This window comes from Hirundo rustica, chromosome 1, assembly GCF_015227805.2.
Source record: "Hirundo rustica isolate bHirRus1 chromosome 1, bHirRus1.pri.v3, whole genome shotgun sequence".
In the NCBI taxonomy this organism is placed as follows: Eukaryota; Metazoa; Chordata; class Aves; order Passeriformes; family Hirundinidae; genus Hirundo; species Hirundo rustica.
This window is the reverse complement of record NC_053450.1, coordinates 79,974,943-79,997,169: the sequence shown is the minus strand read 5'-3', so window position 1 is coordinate 79,997,169 and position 22,227 is coordinate 79,974,943. Positions and strand designations below refer to the sequence as shown.

Below are 22,227 nucleotides of genomic sequence, written 5' to 3'. Positions count from 1 at the left end.
AGCCCTTTCATCTAGTTTGCTCTGCTTAGAATAAAAGAGTTGTTAATCTGAGAAAGCAAATTTAAAATGAAACAGTATATAAAATTGCCCAGTAGTATTCTTCTGAATAGTTTGGGAAAAGGGTAGAAAACACATATTAAATGAAGAGTATCATTGCATGGTATTTGTTCAGGGAGAGTTTTACACAAAGGAAGCTAATGGAAAGGGATATAATTATATGTGGAATAAAAAATGATTGTTGCATTAATTAATGCTTTATTCTGATAGTCCAAAATCTATAATTATTAGGTAAATAAATAATTACTGATTAAATTTTTTCTATAGTATCTATCTCCTTTACTGTTTTTTTGCACTTACCTTTCCAATGGCCATCTCAATTCTATGCTCAAAACATTTCTGGATGTTTCCTTTAACCTCATTTTATCAAGAGACAAAATTATTGCAACAGGTGGGTGACATAAAATGTCACTTTCTTGTTAATTTCTCTGCAACATGTTTGGAGATGGTGTTTGGAAATTTTGGTAGATAATAAGAGTAGAAATTAAAACTCAATGATTCATGGCCAAGGACTGAGAGAGAATTTTTTTTTTTTTTCTTTTTTCTTTTCTTTTCCTCAATGTTAGTCCACATATCAGCAGAATTTCCAAAGCTTTCCAAAGCTGATTCATCTGGGTTTATGGTTTACATCTTTTGATTCCTGATCTCATGACTAATACAATTTCTCTTGTTTTTTTTAACCTGCATCTAAATATCTGTCAGGGAAACTTAATAACTTCTGAATATCACAGTACTCTTGAAACAAGTGTCTACAATTCACAATGCAATTCATGTACTCATTTATTCACTCTTTGGGTCATCTTGAGAATGTTCAAGTAGAATAATATGATGGAAATGGGGTTCAGTGAATTAAAGGGATACATAATCCCTTAACAACTGAAGCATTCCTTCTTTAAGTCAACTATCTGTGTAAAATGGTGGCAGAGTACATATTGACTGGTTATGGACATTCCCAGGTTTCTTTAGATCAGTATTTAGTATTATCACAAGAAAGAGGATGGTCATCCTTTCCTTCATGTAATACACAGCATCCTTACAACAGAAATCAAAATTATGTAATTGATTTTTGTACATGCAGAACCTCAAATAATAATTCTAACTGTATTTCTACTAAAGGTTGAAGTCAAAAAGAAGAGCCATGTGGAAAACCAAACCTCTCCCTCTCTCTCTCTCTCTCTGTATCTATATTATACAATTTGCCTTTGAGGTATCTTTGCAAAAAATATACTGGAAGAAAATCTGAGTAAAAATGTCCCCCCATTTTCAGCTAAAAAATGCAGGAATATTCTAAAAGAAGTGTAAACCTCATGTCAGCAGACCCACTTTATTAATATTACGGAAAATTGATTTGTAATTTTTATTTCTTTTCTTAGTATACAGTTTCAAGGCCCATTATTGTTCAAATTAAGTGCTGAAATTACAAACTATTATGCATTTTCAAATCTGTTCTGAAAAACTTCAATTTACTTAGAGTATACCCAGGGGGGGAAAAAAAAATCCTTTTAAATCTAAACTTTATTTTCTAGTAGTCGTCACCTAAAGGAAGTTGTTTACCAACAACTACTGTTTACCAACAATACCATAGTACAGAGTGATTAAAAAAATAAATTTAGAAATAAAATCGTTATCTATTATGTTAAGAGTTCTTGGTTGGAGACAGAAATTACACAAACTCACCGAACATCCTCAGCAAACAGCCAAGAGTTTGTTACAGCAGCTCTTTTTACAGGGGGGTTGAATTTCCCAGGTTAAGACAGTTGATTGGTCAGGGTCTGAACACCACCCAGCTCTTTGACCAATGATATGTTTGCATTTTTAGGGTTGGAGGGGATTTGTCGAGGTCTCTGAGTTCAAATCCTTCCTGTCATTGCTCACCCAGGGACTTGTTCCATTTCTAGGCTGGTCGAGTTTGGGGGGTAACTTCCAACTAGTTGCACTGTGACAATGCACTGTGACATTTAATTACATTGAAGTTCATTTCCCCTCCTATTATCTCAACAGATCTTGTCAACTGTTTAGTTTTCCAGATATTTTCCCAACTTAGCTTTCTGAGATAGATACTGACTTTTCCTAGCAATTTCCATTGCAGTAGTTTTATTGCATAGAGGATCAACTGACACAAATATTTCAGGACTTTGAGAGACTGAACTTCTTAGCAACACTGCAGTGGTTTTTAGTATCTCAAGGGATAATTTATCATATATTTGCACATAGATCTATATAATATTTGTGTGTGTCATGTTAAAACTTACCAGAAAGGATTATCCTGGCAGTATTCACTACCACATGCTTGTAAGTGTAGTCATTATCTTTGATGGTGCAAAGAGCAGAACATGTCAACATCACTTAGTTTCTTTCACTTTGAGAATCCCAAAACAGATACGATTCTGAGGAAAAGACTTAGAAAGCCATGCATGCATGACACATTTTCATGAACAGCAGTCACAGTTTTAGTAACTGTCTATCTATTGACACTGTGGATGATGTACCACATGACAGTCATAAAGATGTAAAGCAGTGAAGCCTCAGATGTTGCTTGTATTTTTTCTTTCTGATGAAGCAATGATCAAAAGCACTGGTTTTAGAGAGGATAGTACAAAAGATTGTGTTTTGATTTCAAAGGATTCATCATCAGGTGTGACACATACAATAAAAGGTCCCAGTGAAGTAATGCTTTTGGAGTGGTAAGGTGAAGACTTACCAAACCCTCTTAAAAATCTCTGCATTTTCATTTCTGAAGGGAGTTTCCACCATAGTTCTTTATTTTATAAAGACCTTTTCTGCTATGAAAGACTAAAGAGTAGGGGTTTGAATTGAAAGTGCTAATCTGCGGGCTTAATATTTGGTGTGAGGATCTGACTGAGAGATACAAAGTGTCTTTCCTTTCAGTTGAGGGTAATCAGCCCTGTGACACTGAAGTTCAGTAGAGGATGATTTTTTGGCTAGAGCAGATTCTCGTGACAGAGATCAATAAAATAAAATGGAAAGGGATGGAAGATATTCTGCAAACTGAATAAATGAATCTGTCAAGGTGAAAGCAGGCAGCTAGTCCTTTAACAGTTTCCACATGAGATGCTTTTGGTGTAACTACTGGAAGCAAAGCCCAAGTTATTCACAGCTGTGTATCTTCAAAAACCTTATCTTACTGAAGATACTGCAGTGTGGTGGAATTGATATTCGAGATACAACAACATTTAGAAATTTATTTCTTTCTCATCAAGACTTAAAACATAGACTAAGAAGAGGGTTATTTAAGACACCAGTTCATTTCAAGCATATGAAAGATTGCTTTTGGGGGTACACATGTCACCTCCTAGATATTTAAGAATAGGTCAACAGTGTCAGAGTAAAATAATGTTTTCCCATAACATCAGAGACTTTGAAATCTTTCTGTAGGATTGTCCTGAAGGCTGACTGATTTCCAGTGAGTGCTGACAAAGATTCATTCTCAAAGTCTGTTGGGACTCAGCTTAGTAGGAAGTTTATGAATATAACTGTTAGATTCATCACTTACTCTAAATGGTTAAGGGTGCAGAGGGTTGGTATTTTCAGTTTGCAAAAGGACTGTTCCTTTGGAGACCTCAGTGTATTTCTTGCTTCATGAAACAGCAGCAGAAGGTACTGGTGACAAAGAGCTAATGCTAATACCAGGCTGAATACTATTCAGTTTTATTCTCTTAAATAATGTTTCTTAGCTACTGTTCTGGATGTACCTCTAGAAGACATTGCGTTTTGCTGGATGACACAGAATGGAATTGACAGTTGTTGAAGAATGAAAAGGCTTAGTAGTGTCTGCAAGTGTTTTAGTGATGACCAAAAGAGCCACGGTTTGTTGTGTGCCTGAATTTTAAGCTAGATATATTTGTTCCAAGACTGTGGCTTCACAGCCCTGGATAGATGCCTGAGTGTATAAGTTTCTTTAAAGAATTGTCTGCTCAGAAGGAAAGAGGGGTTAAGTCACTTGAATAGGGCATACTGAGGGCATACTTAACCCAACTGCTTAAGGGAATGATTCATAGTGTCCATATTATCTGATTATATTTTTGCTCAGATGTGCCCCACGCTGTAAATTAAAGACCTGAATGAACACTCCCAGTTGCCTCTTAAGACTGGTAAAGTTTTGGAAAGCATGAGGAAGCACAGAGAACTACAGTGAAACTCCAGTGTTTCACTGTGAAATAGTACTGGAATGGAATACTGTCATTTTAGACTTTGTTTCATGTTTGCAGGCCACATCCAGCAGAGCTGACAATAGATGTTCCAAAGCAGTTTTGCTCATCTTGGGGAGTCCAGTGTCAGTATTTGTTCTCACAGTGAGAAATGCTGGATGTGTTGAATAGCTCTCTTCTTCAAATTTAACCTTAAAGATCTAACAGGCAAATTACTTGCAGTGTGCTTTTTCTCTAAAATGGTAGTCAATAGGACTGTTTGTGCAACCAGAACCAGCTAGCATTGCAAGAACCATGTTCCATAAAACATGTGGGGGTAGAGGTATTAGATGGGAGCAGAGATGGGAGGGAGGGAGGGAGGGAGGAAGGAAGGGAGGGAGAAAGGAAGGGAGGGAGGAAGGGAGGAAGGAAAGAAGGGAGGAAGGAAGGAAGGGAGGAAGGAAGGGAGGAAGGGAGGAAGGAAGGAAGGAAGGAAGGAAGGAAGGAAGGAAGGAAGGAAGGAAGGAAGGAAGGAAGGAAGGAAGGAAGGAAGGAAGGAAGGAAGGAAGGAAGGAAGGAAGGAAGGAAGGAAGGAAGGAAGGAAGGAAGGAAGGAAGGAAGGAAGGAAGGAAGGAAGGAAGGAAGGAAGGAAGGAAGGAAGGAAGGAAGGAAGGAAGGATATAGGCAAAGATACCAAAATTAGAATGAAAAGGACTAAAAAGTTGAAACAGTAGGCTTACTAACACTGGTATCATTAAATCTCTACCACAGCAGAGAAGATTTGTTTTGACAGAACTGAAAGGCAGCATGTCTTATATTCTTATACTGTGTGACCAGGATACAAGAGAAAGACCTTAGAGCATGCCAGTGCTGGTATGGGTATTGACAGGGAAAAAACTTCCTGGCTAACAGTTTTAATCTAGTTTTAATCAAATGGAAATGTCTTCTTAACCAAATGGTATCATGAGAAGAGGGAAATTCTGTGGGTTCATGTTGTAGCTGCATCAAATCTTCACAGGCAATGAAGTTTATGCCAGTTTTAGGCTCACATCACATATCCATATACAGGTAATTGCCACAGGACCCTGTGTCACACTTGTGGCAAGTGATTAATTGGTAAAAAAAAAAGTGAACCATGATCCCAAGATGTAAACCATGCTCTGAGATTCCAAGGCACCTGTTATAATCCAATTATTGAGAAATATCTCTGGTCAAATCAAGGTGCAAAAATACCATATGCCTAAATCAACAGTATGGATCTTATTTAACAATATAATGTGAGGTAGAAAGATAGAAAATAGAACAAGGAAGTGGAGAGGGGGAGAGAGAGAAAGAGAGAGAGAGAGAAAGAGAGAGAGAGAGAAAGAGAGAGAGAGAGAAAGAGAGAGAGAGAAAGAGAGAGAGAGAGAGAGAGAGAGAGAGAGAGAGAGAGAGGGAGAGAGAGAGAGAAATCCAGAAGAAGATAGTCACTACCTGTGGATCCAGTGGCATCCTCTTGGTCCTTCTTCATCCATGGCTTCTTGGTGGTGGGGTCATTCCAAACTTTGCAATATCTCTACATTTTAGCAAACAAAGGAATTAATGCTCATTGGCAACATGGTTCTCTTTTTCTATTGCTTAAATGATCCCCTGGCTTCTAATGCTAGTAAGTCATGCTCAGTCTTTCCTTTCTTTTGAGCCAGTGAGTTTTTTGAGTTAGTGGGTCATGATCTCCCCCTGTAAGAATTACCTTTACCTAATCAGAGCTGATTCAGCACATTTGCTGCTTTGGTTTTCCTTGTAGTCCATAAATTCTGTGTCCTTTGTGTCCAATATCAGTGATGTGTTCTTCTCTTTCAGTTTAACTTCATCCTGCATCTGAGGTAACACCCAGAAAATAATATGACCCTTATCTTATCCCAAGTTCCTGCTGTGGGGGCTTCTCTTACAGTCCAATTTCTGAGTATCCATGGAAGGATGTTTGGGTGGGCCTAGGTGTTCCTTGGTGGTCACAGATGCCATCTGTCCCATAACTTGCCGTGGTCTTTGTTTGACTAGTGATATGTGTACAAGCTGCTGCTTCCTTACGCAGTTTGCCATAGGGAGAATTTTTAACTGGATGCATTAACCAGGATGGGCTAACCAGATCTCTGCAGGCCTGGAGCTCACACATCTTGCTCCATTCTGTGTTTGTCTCATGGCAAAGTCCTTCTGTGGTCTGAACGGTGTTAAAGACAGTCAACTGTTCTCTTTAACTCCTTGCAATTCCAAAAAGAGAAGCAAGGTAAAATACATAGAAGAAGAACAGTAAGACACTAAATTGCTTAGGTAGCCATATCTATAATCCAGGTAGACACACACAAATCCGCTTTTATACAATAGCTTGAAGTTAAACATTAAGCATAGTAGACAACATTTTTCACTTCCATGTGTAGTTTTGGGCATATTTTACATAATTTTAAAGGTCATAATAACTGAAGGAATTACAGCCAAAGAAGTGGGATATCACCTCTAAAATTATATTTGCTCAACTTTCAAGCAAATACTAATTTTATAATCTGTTCTTATATCTCGTTGGCCTCTATAGGACCATAAGTATTTTACTTACCAGGTTTAATGCTTTTAATGGTCTTTAATTGGAATCTGCAGTAGATCTTTACAAAAGTGAGGTGGTTTTAATTTTTTTCACCCTAAGGAAAACAAACTAAGACTGAATGTAGGAGGTGCAAAGTAGAGGGAGCTTTTACATACTAAAACTGGTATGTTGAACTTTTGAGGTAAAGCACTAAAAAAGTATTTTTTTATTATTTGCTGCCATAGGTCAGGGGCAGTGTTTTGCCCTCCCTGTCCCAGGCTTTCCCCGGGGCTCTGTCCCGCCCGCCCGTGGCTGAGGGGCTCAGCCGTGCCCTGCGCTGGGGCCGCTGCAGCCGCTGGCACCGCCTGGGCCCGGCCCGGGCAGCGCCGGCCGCTGCACAGGGAACACCTGGCAGATCCCCCAGTGCTGCTGCTGCCACTACCCAGGCACCTGCTCTGTATATGATAATATACTTAGTTCATGTATATTAAAACAGATTGTTATTATTTTCTTGTCCACGTGTCAATAGTTCTCATAATTGTAGAATTACATGAATCTGCTATGAGTGATGCCACTTTCAAAACAGTGTGGGTGTTTCACTTCATGTTATTTCCAAGTTCATCCATGTAATTGCTTTCAAGTTCTTTACCCTTATGCAAATACTTTGCAAGTCTACTCATAAACTAATGCAAATATGAGTGAGGACAAGTAGCTGAATGTTGTTTCCTCTTCTTCTGCCAAGTAAAATGGAAGCTATACATCTCGTGAGATTGAGTGCTTCAAGGTGGTAAATGCAAAACACTGGGAATGTATAAATCATAGAGCCACAGAATCTCCAGAGAATCTCCCACAAGGATTGAGTTCAACTCCTGGCCCTGCACATAACAACCCCAAGAATTACACCACATGCCTGAGAGTACTGTCCAAATGCTTCTTGAATTCTGGGAGGCTAGTTTTCCCTAAATAATTTAATGAAAACTATCTAGTTTTGATACAAAGGTGAATATTATTATTTGACTTCTCCATTTTTCTTTTGCACATTGATACTTGAGTCCAAGCCATTTATCAATTTGATGAGAAGTTGTAAATGAGACTGTGGGGTCCATATGATTCTGCTAGTCATGGAGGTAGGTTTCCTGCCACTGCTTTTCTCAGTATCTGAGAAAACTATTTTTAAATGGTAGATTTTCATTTTTATTCTATTAATCCCAGCAGCAGTAGTCTGCCATTTTGAAAATATTGTCCAAAATAGATAATTCTCATCTGTGTAAGCACCAAATGAAACAGTATCTATCAGTTGTCAGGAATATTTAGAAGGAAGATAGTCTAGATTACAGGCATACTTCTAGCAGGTGTAAAATCACCTATAGGATACATTTTGGTGCCTTCATGAGGAACAGTTGTAGCTCTCTTGCGTTGTTTTCATTTAGAGTTTATATCTGATTATGCATCGTACTTAAAACAACATCATGCTTCAAAATAGTATAAGAAACTGGGAAATGGTTTAATCTAAACTGTCCAGTTCCTTTCAGTTCAGCTTATCTTTTGGGTTTAAAATTTTACCTGCATGTCATGAAAAGATAGTCCAAAAGGGAAAGAACTGATAAAACTGAAACAATTTATATTCAAAGCCACAACTCAGGGGAAGTAGAGTCTGCTTCATCACAGTACATTAATTCACACAAGGAATTAAAAAACGTAATATAAAAGAGAGTTTTACAAATGTCTGACCTATAACTTATTTGAAATTATAAATGTGTAAATAGCCAATAATTTCAGCAGCAGTTCAAAGTCTGATTCTCCTCAGGGGCTTTTTTTTTTTTTTTTTTTTTTTTTTTTTTTTTTTTAAATTAAATCAGATGCAGATGACCTTTTAAATATCCTGTATACACAGATAGCAAGGAAGATCTGGGAGTAATACTGTGGAAAAATTGGTGACTTGCAACAAAATACCCATGAGGGAGAGAGTTCTAACAAGTTAAAAGTTGATGTTTACCCTTTTAAAATGTCTTCCTGCTGGAAGGTTTTCCTTATAAAAGTATTTTTGTCTTTGAAGATAATTGAAAATAAGCTGAGGCAAAAAGACTGGAATAGTAAGTTCTTCTAAAGTCTCTAATACCTTTTGTTTTGAGGCAGTAACTATCTGAAGTCCCTGAAGACAGAGTAGAGTTTGCTTGCAGTAGTAAACAAATATCATTCTCCAACTCATCAGTGTTACTTTCACAAGCAATTATTTCTGTTTCCTGAACTTTTTCAATAGCTATTTACTTCAGAACATTAAAGGAAGACAGGGCCACTGAGGGAAAAAAAAAAAAAAAAATCCTTTATTTTTATAATATATTGGTCTGTAGCAATTTTAAATATATAACCCTAGATGAGTTCCTAATCTCTTCAAGCCTGAAAACAAAGGCTGTCTTTTGTTTCAAAGATTGAATTCACAGACCAACCAAATGCTTGAAAGGCAGGTACAAAGGTACCTTACACATCTGGATACGCTTCAGAGCTTAGAAAATTATTAGTGAATATTTAGGAGGCTTTGTATACTAAAAAGGCGTGCATAAACAGATTTATGCAAAGAGCTAGATGAAAAATAGGCTCTGAACAAAGAAAAATAATGTTCTGGTATATTCACAGTATTGTAGTTTTTAAAGCTAAGAAGTTACAAAGATTGCTGCTTTCACTGTAGACTCAGATGACTGGGCATGCAAAATTTGAGTGGGAAAAGATTCTGAATACTTGCAAGAATATGTAACAGCTGAAGAAGACCTTGGTCCTCAACAGCATGGTGTTCATCTCTTCTGTTCCCCTTATCAAGGTTGTAGAAAAGCCTTTCTTCTTCATATTGGGTGTGCCTGTCTTCTGTTTCCTAGATCTGTGGTCTATGGTCCAGTAATGCTGTCTAGATTGAGAATTATTGTCTAACACACGATGCAGACCTATACCAAATTAACTTTCTTGGCGACATTTTTCTTAGACAGTAGTGTAGGTGCTCTCCCTGCCTCTGAATTTCTATTCCTTCAATCCTGCCTTTCCTCTCGACTTGCCTAAGTATATATCTCAAAGTAGTTGTAGGGGGAAGACATAAGCAAATTAAGCTTATTCTAGGTGTAAAATTAGGAGTAATCATACTGTTCTTCACTCCCAATGTTTTAGTGATCTGAGGGTTTTGGGGGATTTTTTTTAGGTTCTGGTTGGAGTGGTTGTGCTTTGGTTTGGTTTGGTTTAGTTTGGTTTTTGAGAATGTTCTTTCTTAATAATTCTCAAGCAAGTGACATTTATTAACACAACAGGAAACAGAGGTTGCATGTGATAATTTGGAATATTTCTGGGTGAAACTGGTGGCAAAAAGAAGCACAAAGACAAACAATAACCCACAAAAAAACCTACTTTGTTGAAAACTTTGGAAAACTGCATGATACATTAGAGATGATCATATGTCAAGAACAGCTGAGAAAAGATACTACTCTTTCCAAGCATTTGGTTTAGAAACAGGTTCATGGTACAAAAATGCTTTTCTTGGTTTTATTGCTAAAATGTTTTAATAGTTTTCTTAGTAATTATATGTAATTTAGAAGTACATGTGTTACAATATAGGGATTAGTAGAATAAATTATGCTTGATATGCAGAAACATGAAGTAGTAATACAGATTTTTTTTTTCTTTCCGTATAAAGAACTCCTTCTAATGACAGTGTTTGCATATCCATTTTGATGTATGACATTTGCTGTGAAGTATGCATAAATTCAAATTTGAGTCTTCATGCTGATGATTGTAAATTTCATTTAAAATAGTAACTTTAGGAATTAGAAATATTTAAGAAATATTATTTTAGAATGAATATAATAATTAACAACTATTACTACCTAGGCAATCTTGGATAGAAATTATCTATCTTAGTACTAAATTATTAAAATCACATTGATATTTTAAGTTTTGGCAGTGAGAAGATTGATTAACGCAACTCTGTGAGAGGTGAAGTAAATTGGGAGAGAAAAAGAGAGTTCTATTTTTAATTTTTGTTTTAATGAGTAGGAATTTAAAGAAATGCCATGAAAATCCATTTTGAGAAAGGAAACAGGAAAGATACATAGAGTAAGTCAGTGTTCCAAGTAATGTTACTAAAACTTAAGAAAAGTTTTAATGAATTGAAAGTACCTGTAAAAAGTGAAATTAATGTGGCAAGTAGAATATATGAGTTTCAGGAGAGGCCACTTGGGTAGAGCCGTACAGCAAACAAATACATATACGAGGAGACAAAAAAACCCATAATTTTTGTTCATTTATATAATTTTTAAAATTAAATCTTTTACAGAATACTCCATTCCTCTTGTATTTTTAAAATACCCTTGCAAAAACCGCTGTGCAGAAATACAGCCATGTTTTTACACATTGTTGCTACTGAAGATGCCATAGAGGACTTAGAAATGCCTCTAGCAATCAGCATGATGTCTTAGGTCATTCAAAAAGGATAATGAGACTGCTATATAAATAATACAGTTGGAATATAAGGAAACTGCTTAATTATCTGTTTAGTTAGGTCAGGCTATGTGACAGACCATTCTCTATGTGTCAGGAGTGGCATGTTGTCTACTAAAAGCCAAGTAAAATAAATGGAATAGCTAGATGGCTGTGACACTGGAACAAGCTGCACAGGATTAATCAATCTTATTATTTAAGAATAATGGAAGAGATTTCACTAATACGGATGTATTTCCTAGGACAGGATAATGACATGTTATAGAAAACAAAGTCATTAAAAGAAAAAGGAATGCTATTTCAAATGCTATGTAAAAGTCTGTGTACCATAAAAGTGAATTAGGAAGTTTTCTAGGGATAGTTTATAATTCTTTTTTACTATTGAAAGAAGAAAGTAAGAGCAAATAATACACAAGGCAGGAGCTAAAGCTTCATGGAAATGAACTGATTCTGGGGAAAAAAAAAAAAGAGAATGTAAAGGATTTCTTTTGTTCTATAGACAAACCAAAACCCCTCACAAAGAAAATTAAACACCAGCAGCCTAATGAATATAGTAAACTTTATTGGTAATTAGGAAAAGAGAGATTAAGTAAAGGGCGCTTTTGATGTCTTACAAATGTCAGCAAATATCACAGAAGCTTTATGGAAATACTGGCTCGGCCTATCAGCTGATTACCACAGTTCACATAAGTTAGAAATAATTTTTCATCATGGATGTAGCCCAAAGAACACATTTTTTGAAACCAGTAATTAACATTGCAAGGGAAAATAATTACTATGGAATACCATTCTTAATTTGTATCACTTAAGATCAGGATGGGCTTTTTTGTCCCCAGTAAAAGTATTCGACGAATAGAGTTCACTGAGGCTGATGATGCTGTCTTTAATATATACACCATAACATGCAATTCTCTGTATGATTTGTGCAAAGATTTATATCCAATTCTAGTTATTTTGGCATTTTGCACTCTGAGAGTGGAATAAAATATGCTGCTTTGATAAGAAAAATTTAAATTGTAATTAAAGCTATGTACACAGTGTTAATGAAAATATGATTAAATTTAATTAAATGTCATTATGTGATTGTAATTCCCTTCATAATTGAGGTGCCTACAAGGTGTCTACAAGGCACCATGGTGGATAAATCCCAAAACTGTTTCCAGGAATTTAGCATGCTGGGATTCCACTCTTAAGTGCTTGTACAGTGAAGCATGAGGTGTGGGTAATAAACACAATGAGTTAAAGGCCTGCATACAGCTGCAGTACTCTGATTCTGTTGGGATTATATATATTTGGTGGAATGACTTCCTTGGCTGAAGTGTTGCAATGGAGGGATATGGACTCTATAGGAGGGATGGGAAGGGGAGACAAAAGAGATGGAGTTGCCCTTTTATGTGAGAGAGCAGCTAGAGTACATGAAGCTCTGCTTGGGGATGGGAGAGGAGCCAATGGGGAGTTTATGGATTAGGATTAAAAGGGAAGACAGACAAAGGTGGCATTATAATGGGTGTTTGCTGTAGCCCACTTGACCAAGAAGAATAAACAGATGAGGCTCTCATCCAGAAACAGATAGAAGTGTCCTCGCATTCACAGGAAGCCAAGAGTGAAAATCCTTCCTCTCTGCCCAACACTGGTAAGGCCATGCCTGGAGTGCCGTGTCCAGTTCTAGGTGTCCCAATATGAGAGCTGGACACTCTGGAGAGAGTACAGCAAAGAATGATTAAGGCACTGGAGCACCTCACATATGAGGAAAGGCTGAGAGAGCTGCAGCTCTTTGCACCAGAAGAGACAAGGCTCAGGGAGATCTTAACAATGTACACAAACACCTGAGGGGAGAGTACGAAGAGGACAGAGCCAGGCTCTTTTCTGAGTTGCCCAGTGACAGGATCAGAGGCAGTGAGCACAAAACAAAAGCAAGAGATTCCTGTGAATGTCAGGAAGCATTTTTGTCCTGTGAGGGTGACAGCACTGGCACAATCATTCTGCAGTGTAATTTTGTGTAATGATTTCAATTATAACTTCATTATTTAGTAACTGGTATATAGATAGGATTTTTCTTGAGAATAATATTCACTTGAATAACAGATTTCATAATTTACTGAAAGAAGATACAAACTTGATGGAAAAATATGAGTTGCATTTAAGAGTTTATACATATTCCACCTCTCTTCTATCACTAACCCTCATTTAATGTCTTACCTTCCTGTTTAGGATTATAAATTATCTTTTCTGGATATATAGTCCCACTGATTTCACTATGATATTAATGAGGTCAGGATTGATACAGGACATCTTTATCCCTCATTGTTTAAATTGCTATGATTAGATATAGTATCAATTCAGAGTCATCAGAAGTCTCCTGAAACATATGAAAAAAATGTCAGCTCTCTCTTTTTCTCTCTTCCTTTCCTTGGGATTGAATTTTACAATATTACTTTATTATTGTGGATCACTGTTTTGGAGATTATTTAAATGATTTTATGCCTTAATTCTGATATACAACCTCCACTTAAGCTTTTATACAACCACTTAAGCTGATATACAACCTCCACTTTTCCACTTCCTGGGGTGACAGATATCGTCATATATTTTTCTGTGATAAATATGGAGTATCCAGGAGGAGAAAATACACATATCACGAAGGTGATCTGAAAACCTTCAAAGCCCTTACCAATTGACATGTTACAATGATTTCAGATGGAAACAAAGACAATCTTTTGTAACATGCTTTTTAATGGCCTCCAGGAGCAGGCAAGATAAACCAAGCATAGGTATTTTAAATGTTTTCTGCTTTTGTTTTAAATTATTCAGTGCTTTATATGTAGAATGCAAACTGTACATTAGGGTATATAAAAACTGTTTTAATGGTAATTTTATTAATAATTAGGATACTTTAGTAAACATATATGAGCATATATTTAATAAAATAATTTTTGTTTACAAATTAATCCCACACCTACAGTTGTGGGGTTTTGGTGGTTTGTTTTGTTTTGTTTTGTTTTGTTTTGTTTTGTTTTGTTTTGTTTTTTGTTTTTTTGTTTTGTTTTGGTTTGCTTTTTTTTTTTAATTATTTAATTTTTTATTTTTATTAATGCAGAGAGCATAGGAATAAGTGGTGACTTCTCCTTAAAAAAACCTTCAAACTAAACAGACAAACCCCTAAGTTTTCAAAAACATGAAGCTATTGTGAATTCAGTGGAAGAAAAGCATGTGCTGGTTTAGCATATTTACTTTCCTAGGCTGTTCCTTGGTGCAATCAGGAGATTGTTCTGGAAACTACTTAATCCTTTATAAAATGTTTAGTATAGATTTTTATTTCAGTCAAAAAACAGCCAAAAAACATAACACATAAAATCCATAGATATTCAAAAAGCCTCCATCCAAGTCTGAGGAAAATCTTATCAGTTATGTTTTCATTCTGAGACCACAGCATAGTGTACAGAAACTGCTTGCAGAAGTTCAGATGTAGGCTTGTGCTGTATCAATTTCAGGAGGAGGAGAGCCAAACAATGCTTTTTTGTTCAGTTCAGCATTTTAATGAATGGGGACCTGAACAACTGCCATGGGTCAGGACCTTTTTTTCTCTTTATCACAAGAATTCCCTTCTGCTTACTTATACCCAGACATCTATTGGCAGTGCCAGAAAGAGTAAGGGCACTTCAAGTCTACTGGCACTTCTTTGCTTTCTGTCTTTACCTGATGTACAGACTGTATTTATTACATGAAAATTGGAAGACCAAATGCATATTGGCTTATGCAAGAACCTTTTGGTGTTTGAAATTCAATTAATCTCTCATCTTAGCTCAATGTTTGTGTTGTCTTCTGGAGTGGAAGCTACAACAACCTAATGAAGCTGAAATTTTCTTGTTCTAACTCTCTGAACATCAGCTAAAGACCTTGGTTTTTGGAGATTGGGTATTGGAACACTGACTTAGTGAATCTATGAAAGACTTTTAGCTGCTGCTCATATGATGTGTCTTTAAAAAAATCCTGCCTTTCTCACCTGAAATCCTAGAATATTTTGTCAGCGACAAGACCATTTACCTTCTTCGGACAGTGACTCTTCCCTTTAGAATAATCTATAGTAACAGGAAAAAGACATAAACCTAGTGATGAAAAAATATATTTGTTGCATGGTTATGGAAAGTTTCTGGAAAGTGAGAATCTTCAAAATTATATCAGTAGTGAAAATTGTGGGCAGCTGTGAAAATTATAATTCTGTTTGTGTGATAGATATTATTTCACTCAGGGATGTGGAAAGAAATGTTAAAAAAGTATATAATTTATCTCCTACTGTTCTAAAACATTGGTAAGAACAAACAAAAATTCTGAACATCAAGGAATTACTGTGATCTTTATCAATAAAAAATGGTGGAAAATATTTTTATCTTTCCTTTTGATAATCAAGTTAAACAAATACTGTCTGAAAACAGTCTGCACTGCAGATTGGAGTTTTGAATTTCCATTTCTTAAAAAATAATTTCAGACTACTTCTCATCTTACATTACTTGATGTGCTTCCACTTTAGTTTGCTCATCCCTTATCTTTCCCAGTCTCACAAAGCATTCTTTTGGAAATCTGTCTTTTTCCTTTCTGCCCATGCCCTCTTAAATAATACACAATAGCACAGTCCTGGCAAACTGACAATATAACTGATGGAGAAAATTCAATGTGTGATATGTCTGAATAAAACTTAGTGCAAATTACAGAATCACTGAAAGAAGTTTCTTAAAATGCTACCTTTTGGATAAATTTAAATAAGTCAACCTCTTTGCTGAGTAAAATGGCTTAAATCCATGACTGTTAAATGTGTCAACTGTGAGAATACCGCACAGGATATGAGCTGGTCTGAAAAGCTTTTACAGTAAGTGCAGCTAACAACTGCATCATTTAATAGTTCAGTTCATGATGCTTAAAATAAATATCTCCATTGTGGGAACTCTATATCAATTATTTTTTGCTGACTTCATGTCAAAACTTCCCTCTGTTGTGATTATGTTTAGAGACACAAACATTATTATTCAACCAAATATTCAGTCAAGTTGCTAATATTAAATGTGCACTAGAACACGGAAAGAAATGGCAGATGCTTCTGTGGTGTATTTTGGTTTCACATTGCTAATATAGTTAGAAAAAAGATAATAGTTTTGCCCTGAAATTTGCCCTCAGAATTAGGAGACATTCAGGATTTATTTGTATAAAATCTAAAAGATAGAGTGATTCAAGAGTGTACTGAGGTCTCATTGTTACTATGATACTAGGATTAAATTGATATATTGACACATTGCTGATGAAAGTAGAAAAAAAAAATTGCTGTGTTATACAATTAAAAATTACTAATATAAAGTAAGAGAGTAAGAGTCTATTTAGTAAGTTAATATTAAAATAGTCTGTCATTTTGCAAAGATTGAAAACTTTAAACTATATTGTAAAGTGTCCTATACATTATAGTATATTAAATTAAGATTAAAAATAATGTGAACTGTAATAATGCCTACAGTAAGTTTTCTAACCAGAGGGAAGTTTCTCAATACAGTCATATCTGATGTCTAGTTATTTGAATACCAATCACTGAAAAATCACAGAGGGACTTCTGAATCTGAAATTCAAATAGAAATAGGTGTGACAAATCTTAAAGTCTTTATCTGGCATTGTCATAAGTAATTTCAAATTCCTGAAGTAGCATGTGTGATAAAATAGATCTGACTAGCCCTATCTTCTCGCTGTTTTTCACAGCAGTGTCTTGTCGCTTTTTGGTGAAAATAGGATTAACACTTTGTATGCTATTTGAAAAAAAATCAAGTCCACCTACTTTACACTCAGTTTGGGAGATTTCAGAATTGAGTGGATTTCATGGGGGAAGGTAGGGAGAGATCCCAAAATCCTGAGTGGACAGGTTTGATTTGAATCATTGGATGTTAATTAACGTGAATTTCCTGTGTTGTAATTTTTGAACCAGAATTATTATGCTGTTCAGCTAAAGTCTTCTAAAAGTATTTTTACAAAGGTCTTTTAGAGAACTAAGAAGTTATTGAGCTGAATTTGATTGGGACTTCTTTCCATGAGCTTATTTCATTTATGGTTGCATTTACCCTAAAGAAGGATGTTATATGTTAATTAACTCTGGGGTTTTCCCCACAATTGAAAAAAAAAAAAAAAAAAAAAAAAGGTAATTCTGTCTCTTAAAACCTCTTATTTTCTCTGCCTTGGATTGATAATTCAGCTTCATTTTTAAGTATTCACATAGCACTCCATTTTGAGACCCTCTGTAAATGTTATCTTTTGTTTAACAAGATTTCCCTTTTTTATCTATATGAAATCCTTCTGGATTAAAAAGTTTGTTCAACCAGTTTTGATAGAAGATATGCAGAAATGTGTTTCATGGTAATTGCAATTACTGTATTATGAAACAGGACTATATAAAATAATATCAACTGACATTCTGATTTCCTATAAAGTGAGAAAAAAGATGCATAAAATGCGTATACTGGTGCAGCTGAAAAGGGAAGTATTTCTGTGGAAGAACAGCGAGAAATTCAGTGAAACTGGAGTTTGCAAAATATCAGTGACAGATATGAAAACAAAACCACATCTTCACAGCTGATCATTTTGTGCAATGAAATTGCTAAATGAAACAGATGTCTTTCCATTTCTCAGCTTGGCTGACATGAATCACAGATGCCCATTAGCTAAAATAACTATAGGAAACACTTTATACTAAAAGTAGCAGAGAAATATTTTACAGATTTTTTTTAGTACTTGAGTAAAATGAAAAAACTCTGCAGCACTGATCGACAAACTGCTCATGCATTTCAGAGTTGGGTAATAGTTCACCATGCAGGGCTGTGAAGCAACTTGGGCAGTCTTTAGTCACCTTGATTCCTCTAGTAACATCTGGATTGAATTAAGAGCTAAAAAAACAAAATGGGAGGCATTCTTTTTCATGGTTTATATGTGCTACACATTTTTACCCCTTGAATTATGTCTTGAAGACTCGCTCATTTTATCTGTAGCTTTGTGCTTCCTGATCACTCAAAAAAGACCTGAAAGGTTATTCTGAATTTGAAGTTTTTCTACAATAACTCTGGACTCTTATGTATATATGTATAATTTAAATTGGATTATCAAACCAAAGGCATTATTATTATTATTATTATTATTATTATTATTTAGAGAATATAGTGTTGCATTTAAAGAGAACACTTAAAGTGTTCTTCTAACTATGTAGATTGGTATTCTTTTTATACATGTTACTGTGGAGTGCAACTCTCAGCTCCCTAGAAGTCTTTTTGTGAATGTCTCAAAGTCTTATTTCAGTTCCCTTTCCAGACTTTTGCCTAATATATGTGTGGGGGGAAACAAATAAGCAAACAAAAAATCCCCAAACCACATAAACAAAAAAACCCACACAAGTAGAAAGTTTTAATTTGGCAGAGGTAATAGGTTAATTACCTATTAATTAATTAGTTTTGTGGGCATGAAGACCATTTTCAAATCATCTTACTAAGATTTACACATAGCTACAGGAGAGGCAATGGAAAATCATCAACAATGATACATACATACATCATTGTCAAATAACTATGTTAAAGGATCTTTACATGCTAAATTGGATCTAAATACAGTTGTTCAAAAGCCCCATTTTTTTTAGTTCAGGGATTTTTTTAGTTTTCTGATTTAGTTCTCTTCACCACACTGTTCAGACTTCTAGTGTCAAGCAATATTTTAAGGCACCAGAATATGATTATTGGGATGGCTAAATTACTTTACAAGTTCCTGGCATGGTTTTGCTAAATATCACTCTCCAAAACCATTTGTATGCATCATTTGTACATTAAATTTGGCCAGACACTGTTGCTGGGAACTATTTGCATGGAGTTATACTGTTCTGGGATAATGTATTAGAATGGATTTTGCTAGGCTGCTTACTGGTTTCTGAGCCAAAGAACAGGCACTGCAGCACTGATACACTGTTGTCAGCTTTTGTGAGAATTAATAATACCAGACCTGGCTTTGGAAAGCATCTGGGAAAACTGCAATTGTGCCCATTTAAAGATCCCTCTCATATAGGACTTTATATTTCTGTCACAGGTCTAAGGAAAAGCAGCCTCTTATCATGCTCTTCATCATTCTGCTATGAAAATATTTCAGACTGGTCATGGACCAGCAGTGAGTTCCTAGGACCAAAATGTTTTTGAATTGAAACTATATTCTAGGAAGATATGGAGAAAAAAACACTCATGGACTACTTACACTAAGTGACATTTTAAATGGAACACAGCTTGGAAGATACTGTTGAGTCTCTTAAAAAGAAGGGTGAAAGGCTCAATTGGAGGCGTGAAAGGTCACACTTCTTGTGGGCCATCAAGGGAGGATCATGAGAAATTAAAGCTCACTTTAAAAATTAATTCCTCAAAAGAGGTGTGAGGATGGCTTGAAACCTTCCATTTGATGTCATCAAGAGAAACAGAAGGAAAAGAAAGAAAAATATTTATTTGCAAAGTCTTTTTTCTTAACATGTACCTTCCTACTCTTTATGTTTAGTGGAGCTTCCTATGTTTTTATTTATTGTTGAATGAAAAGAAATAGTAAGAAAGTACTTATTTTGTAAAGTAAACATACATGTGTGTAGTGTAAGCAAAGTTCAATAGGTCTAAATACTTTTACGTAGAAACTCAAAGTTCAGAACATGAATTCATGTTCTATTCAAATTTCTACCATAGAAGTTTTGATCCAAGATGCCTGGTGAGTTCTGTCTGTTCCACATATATCAAGTCTGTGGGAAATATTCAGTGTTTGAAAATTTTTCACAACACAGAAGTTTACTGTTTGACTTTGGCTTATCTCCAATCCAAGTATGTTTGGTTTCAGCACAAAACACAAGGGAAGATGCATTCAAAACTACAATAATATTTTACTTATTTTTACTTTTTTTCTTTTTTTTTTTTTTTTTCAATACTTAAAACTGATGCTATGGAAGTCAATACAAGGGCATCATAGATGAAAAAGAGAAATATTCTCATGGCTGCTTAACAAGGGAGATATTTATACTATGCTACATGTATAAAATTTTTCATGATCTGAAATGTAGACTTAAGTAAACAAAAAAATCATGACTGAATAAAATTTTACTGCACGTCTAATTGATGTTCTTATTACATGTGCAAATAACTATTTTTAGAAAGAAAAAAATGCACTCGTTCTTAAACTGGAATGTTCTGATATTTCTTGGGTGTGATTTAAAAAGAAATATATTTGCACTTCATTATTGTAATAAGAGCTTCTGCTTTATTTGATCTTTCTGCTGAACTCAAAAATAAGTGTACAAAAAAGATTATATTTCATGGTGAAAATAAATCTGAGTGCCAGCTTCTTTCAGTTTATTATGTAATCAATGAAATTGGAAAGACCTTTCCAACAAGGTGTTGAGAGAAATTGTGCTAAATGTATCCAAAAGATGAAATGAGCCATCATCCACATTATTGTGCTGAACAACAAAACTTAATTGAATAATTTTTTTATATAAAGGCAGTCAAGACTACAAGTTATATATGTGAAGTTAAGCTTTATACAACTTACAAATAATGGGTGTTAAATCAATACCTTATATGCTTAATAAATTTGGGGTTTTCCTTTAGTCTATTTACATTTGTTGATGGAGTGCAAGTGATAATGACTTCAAATGAAATGTTCCCCAATTTGGGAGAGATATAAATAATATCAAATGAATTTTTTTTAAAAATATTATTTCATTAAACCAGTGGTTCTGTTTTCCTTAATTGTCTTGTATTTTGCCATGTTCTTTATCTGCTTAGTGAATTTACAGCTAGCACAGCAGTTGTGATTTTTTAATAGGATCTCTTCAAGGAAAGAAAAGGTCAATATTAACATAAAAATCTTCTTTAAGATTGTGATGCAGAGGTTTCTTAGCAGAGAACAGGTGTTGCTGCAAAAGCAAAACCTTCTAGAACAGTCAAGTTGAAAGATTCTTGGAGCTAAGTTAGGAAACTGGCTGTCAGTCAGTGGTGAATAAAAGTTATTTTCTTGATGGTATCAACCACGTTTGTTGCATATAGAATAACTTACAATAATGATATTTTAAAAACACCGTTCTTTTCATTGGTTCTAAACAAAATACTGTCTTCTTCCATTTCAGCTTCATTCTGACCAGGATAAGGGAGATGGATCCCTCAAATACATTTTATCAGGAGATGGGGCTGGTACTCTTTTTATAATTGATGAGAAGACAGGAGATATTCATGCAACTCGGAGAATTGACAGGGAGGAGAAAGCCTTTTACACTCTGCGTGCCCAAGCTATCAATAGAAGAACTCTGAGACCAGTGGAACCTGAATCTGAATTTGTCATCAAGATCCATGACATTAATGACAATGAACCAACATTTCCAGAAGAAATTTACACTGCTAGTGTTCCTGAAATGTCAGTAGTAGGTGAGTTCTCTATACTGAAGCACAAATGACTTTTTTTAATTGAAAAATTGTTTCCACTTCTTTTCAAAAGTCAGTCATGTGCAGAATTCTGCCTGATGAGTTAAGTATTTTTCATTTTGACATATTTGTTCAAATATTGAAATGGCATTCAGAACCAGATTGTTATGATCTGAGATCTATTTCTACTTGGAATATCCAAATTATTGGCTTTGCAGTTCTATGGAAAATAAATATTATAGATAGTAGGTACTGGTGAATCATCCTTCTCCTTCGGAACTGTTAGAATAAGATGACTAAACTAGCCTGTTGAAATCTCAATTTTTTTTTCCTTCTTTCATTTTCACTGGGAGTTCCCAGTGGTGATAAGCACTGAATGGAGAGCTGTCTCCACTCTCTCTGTGGGTGAGGAGAATTACATATTGACTCATGTACTGTTGATGCACTGTCTAAAGGTAGACACCCTCTTTACTTTTTTTTTCTATCCTTTCACTTTTTTACTGTATAGACAAATCATGTTGTGCTTTCACATCCTTAACTCCAT

General features: G+C 35.2%; 1 protein-coding gene across 2 annotated transcripts in view; it reads left to right on the top strand.

Moving 5' to 3' along the window:
• Window positions 1-22,227, top strand: part of CDH10 (cadherin 10) — a 96,099-nt gene that overhangs the window by 41,554 nt on the left and 32,318 nt on the right. For both annotated transcript variants that reach the window (XM_040068748.2, XM_040068741.1), the window contains exon 3: window positions 21,392-21,686. In XM_040068748.2, coding sequence (XP_039924682.1) covers window positions 21,392-21,686 — 295 coding nt within the window. The remainder of the gene's footprint in view (window positions 1-21,391; window positions 21,687-22,227) is intronic.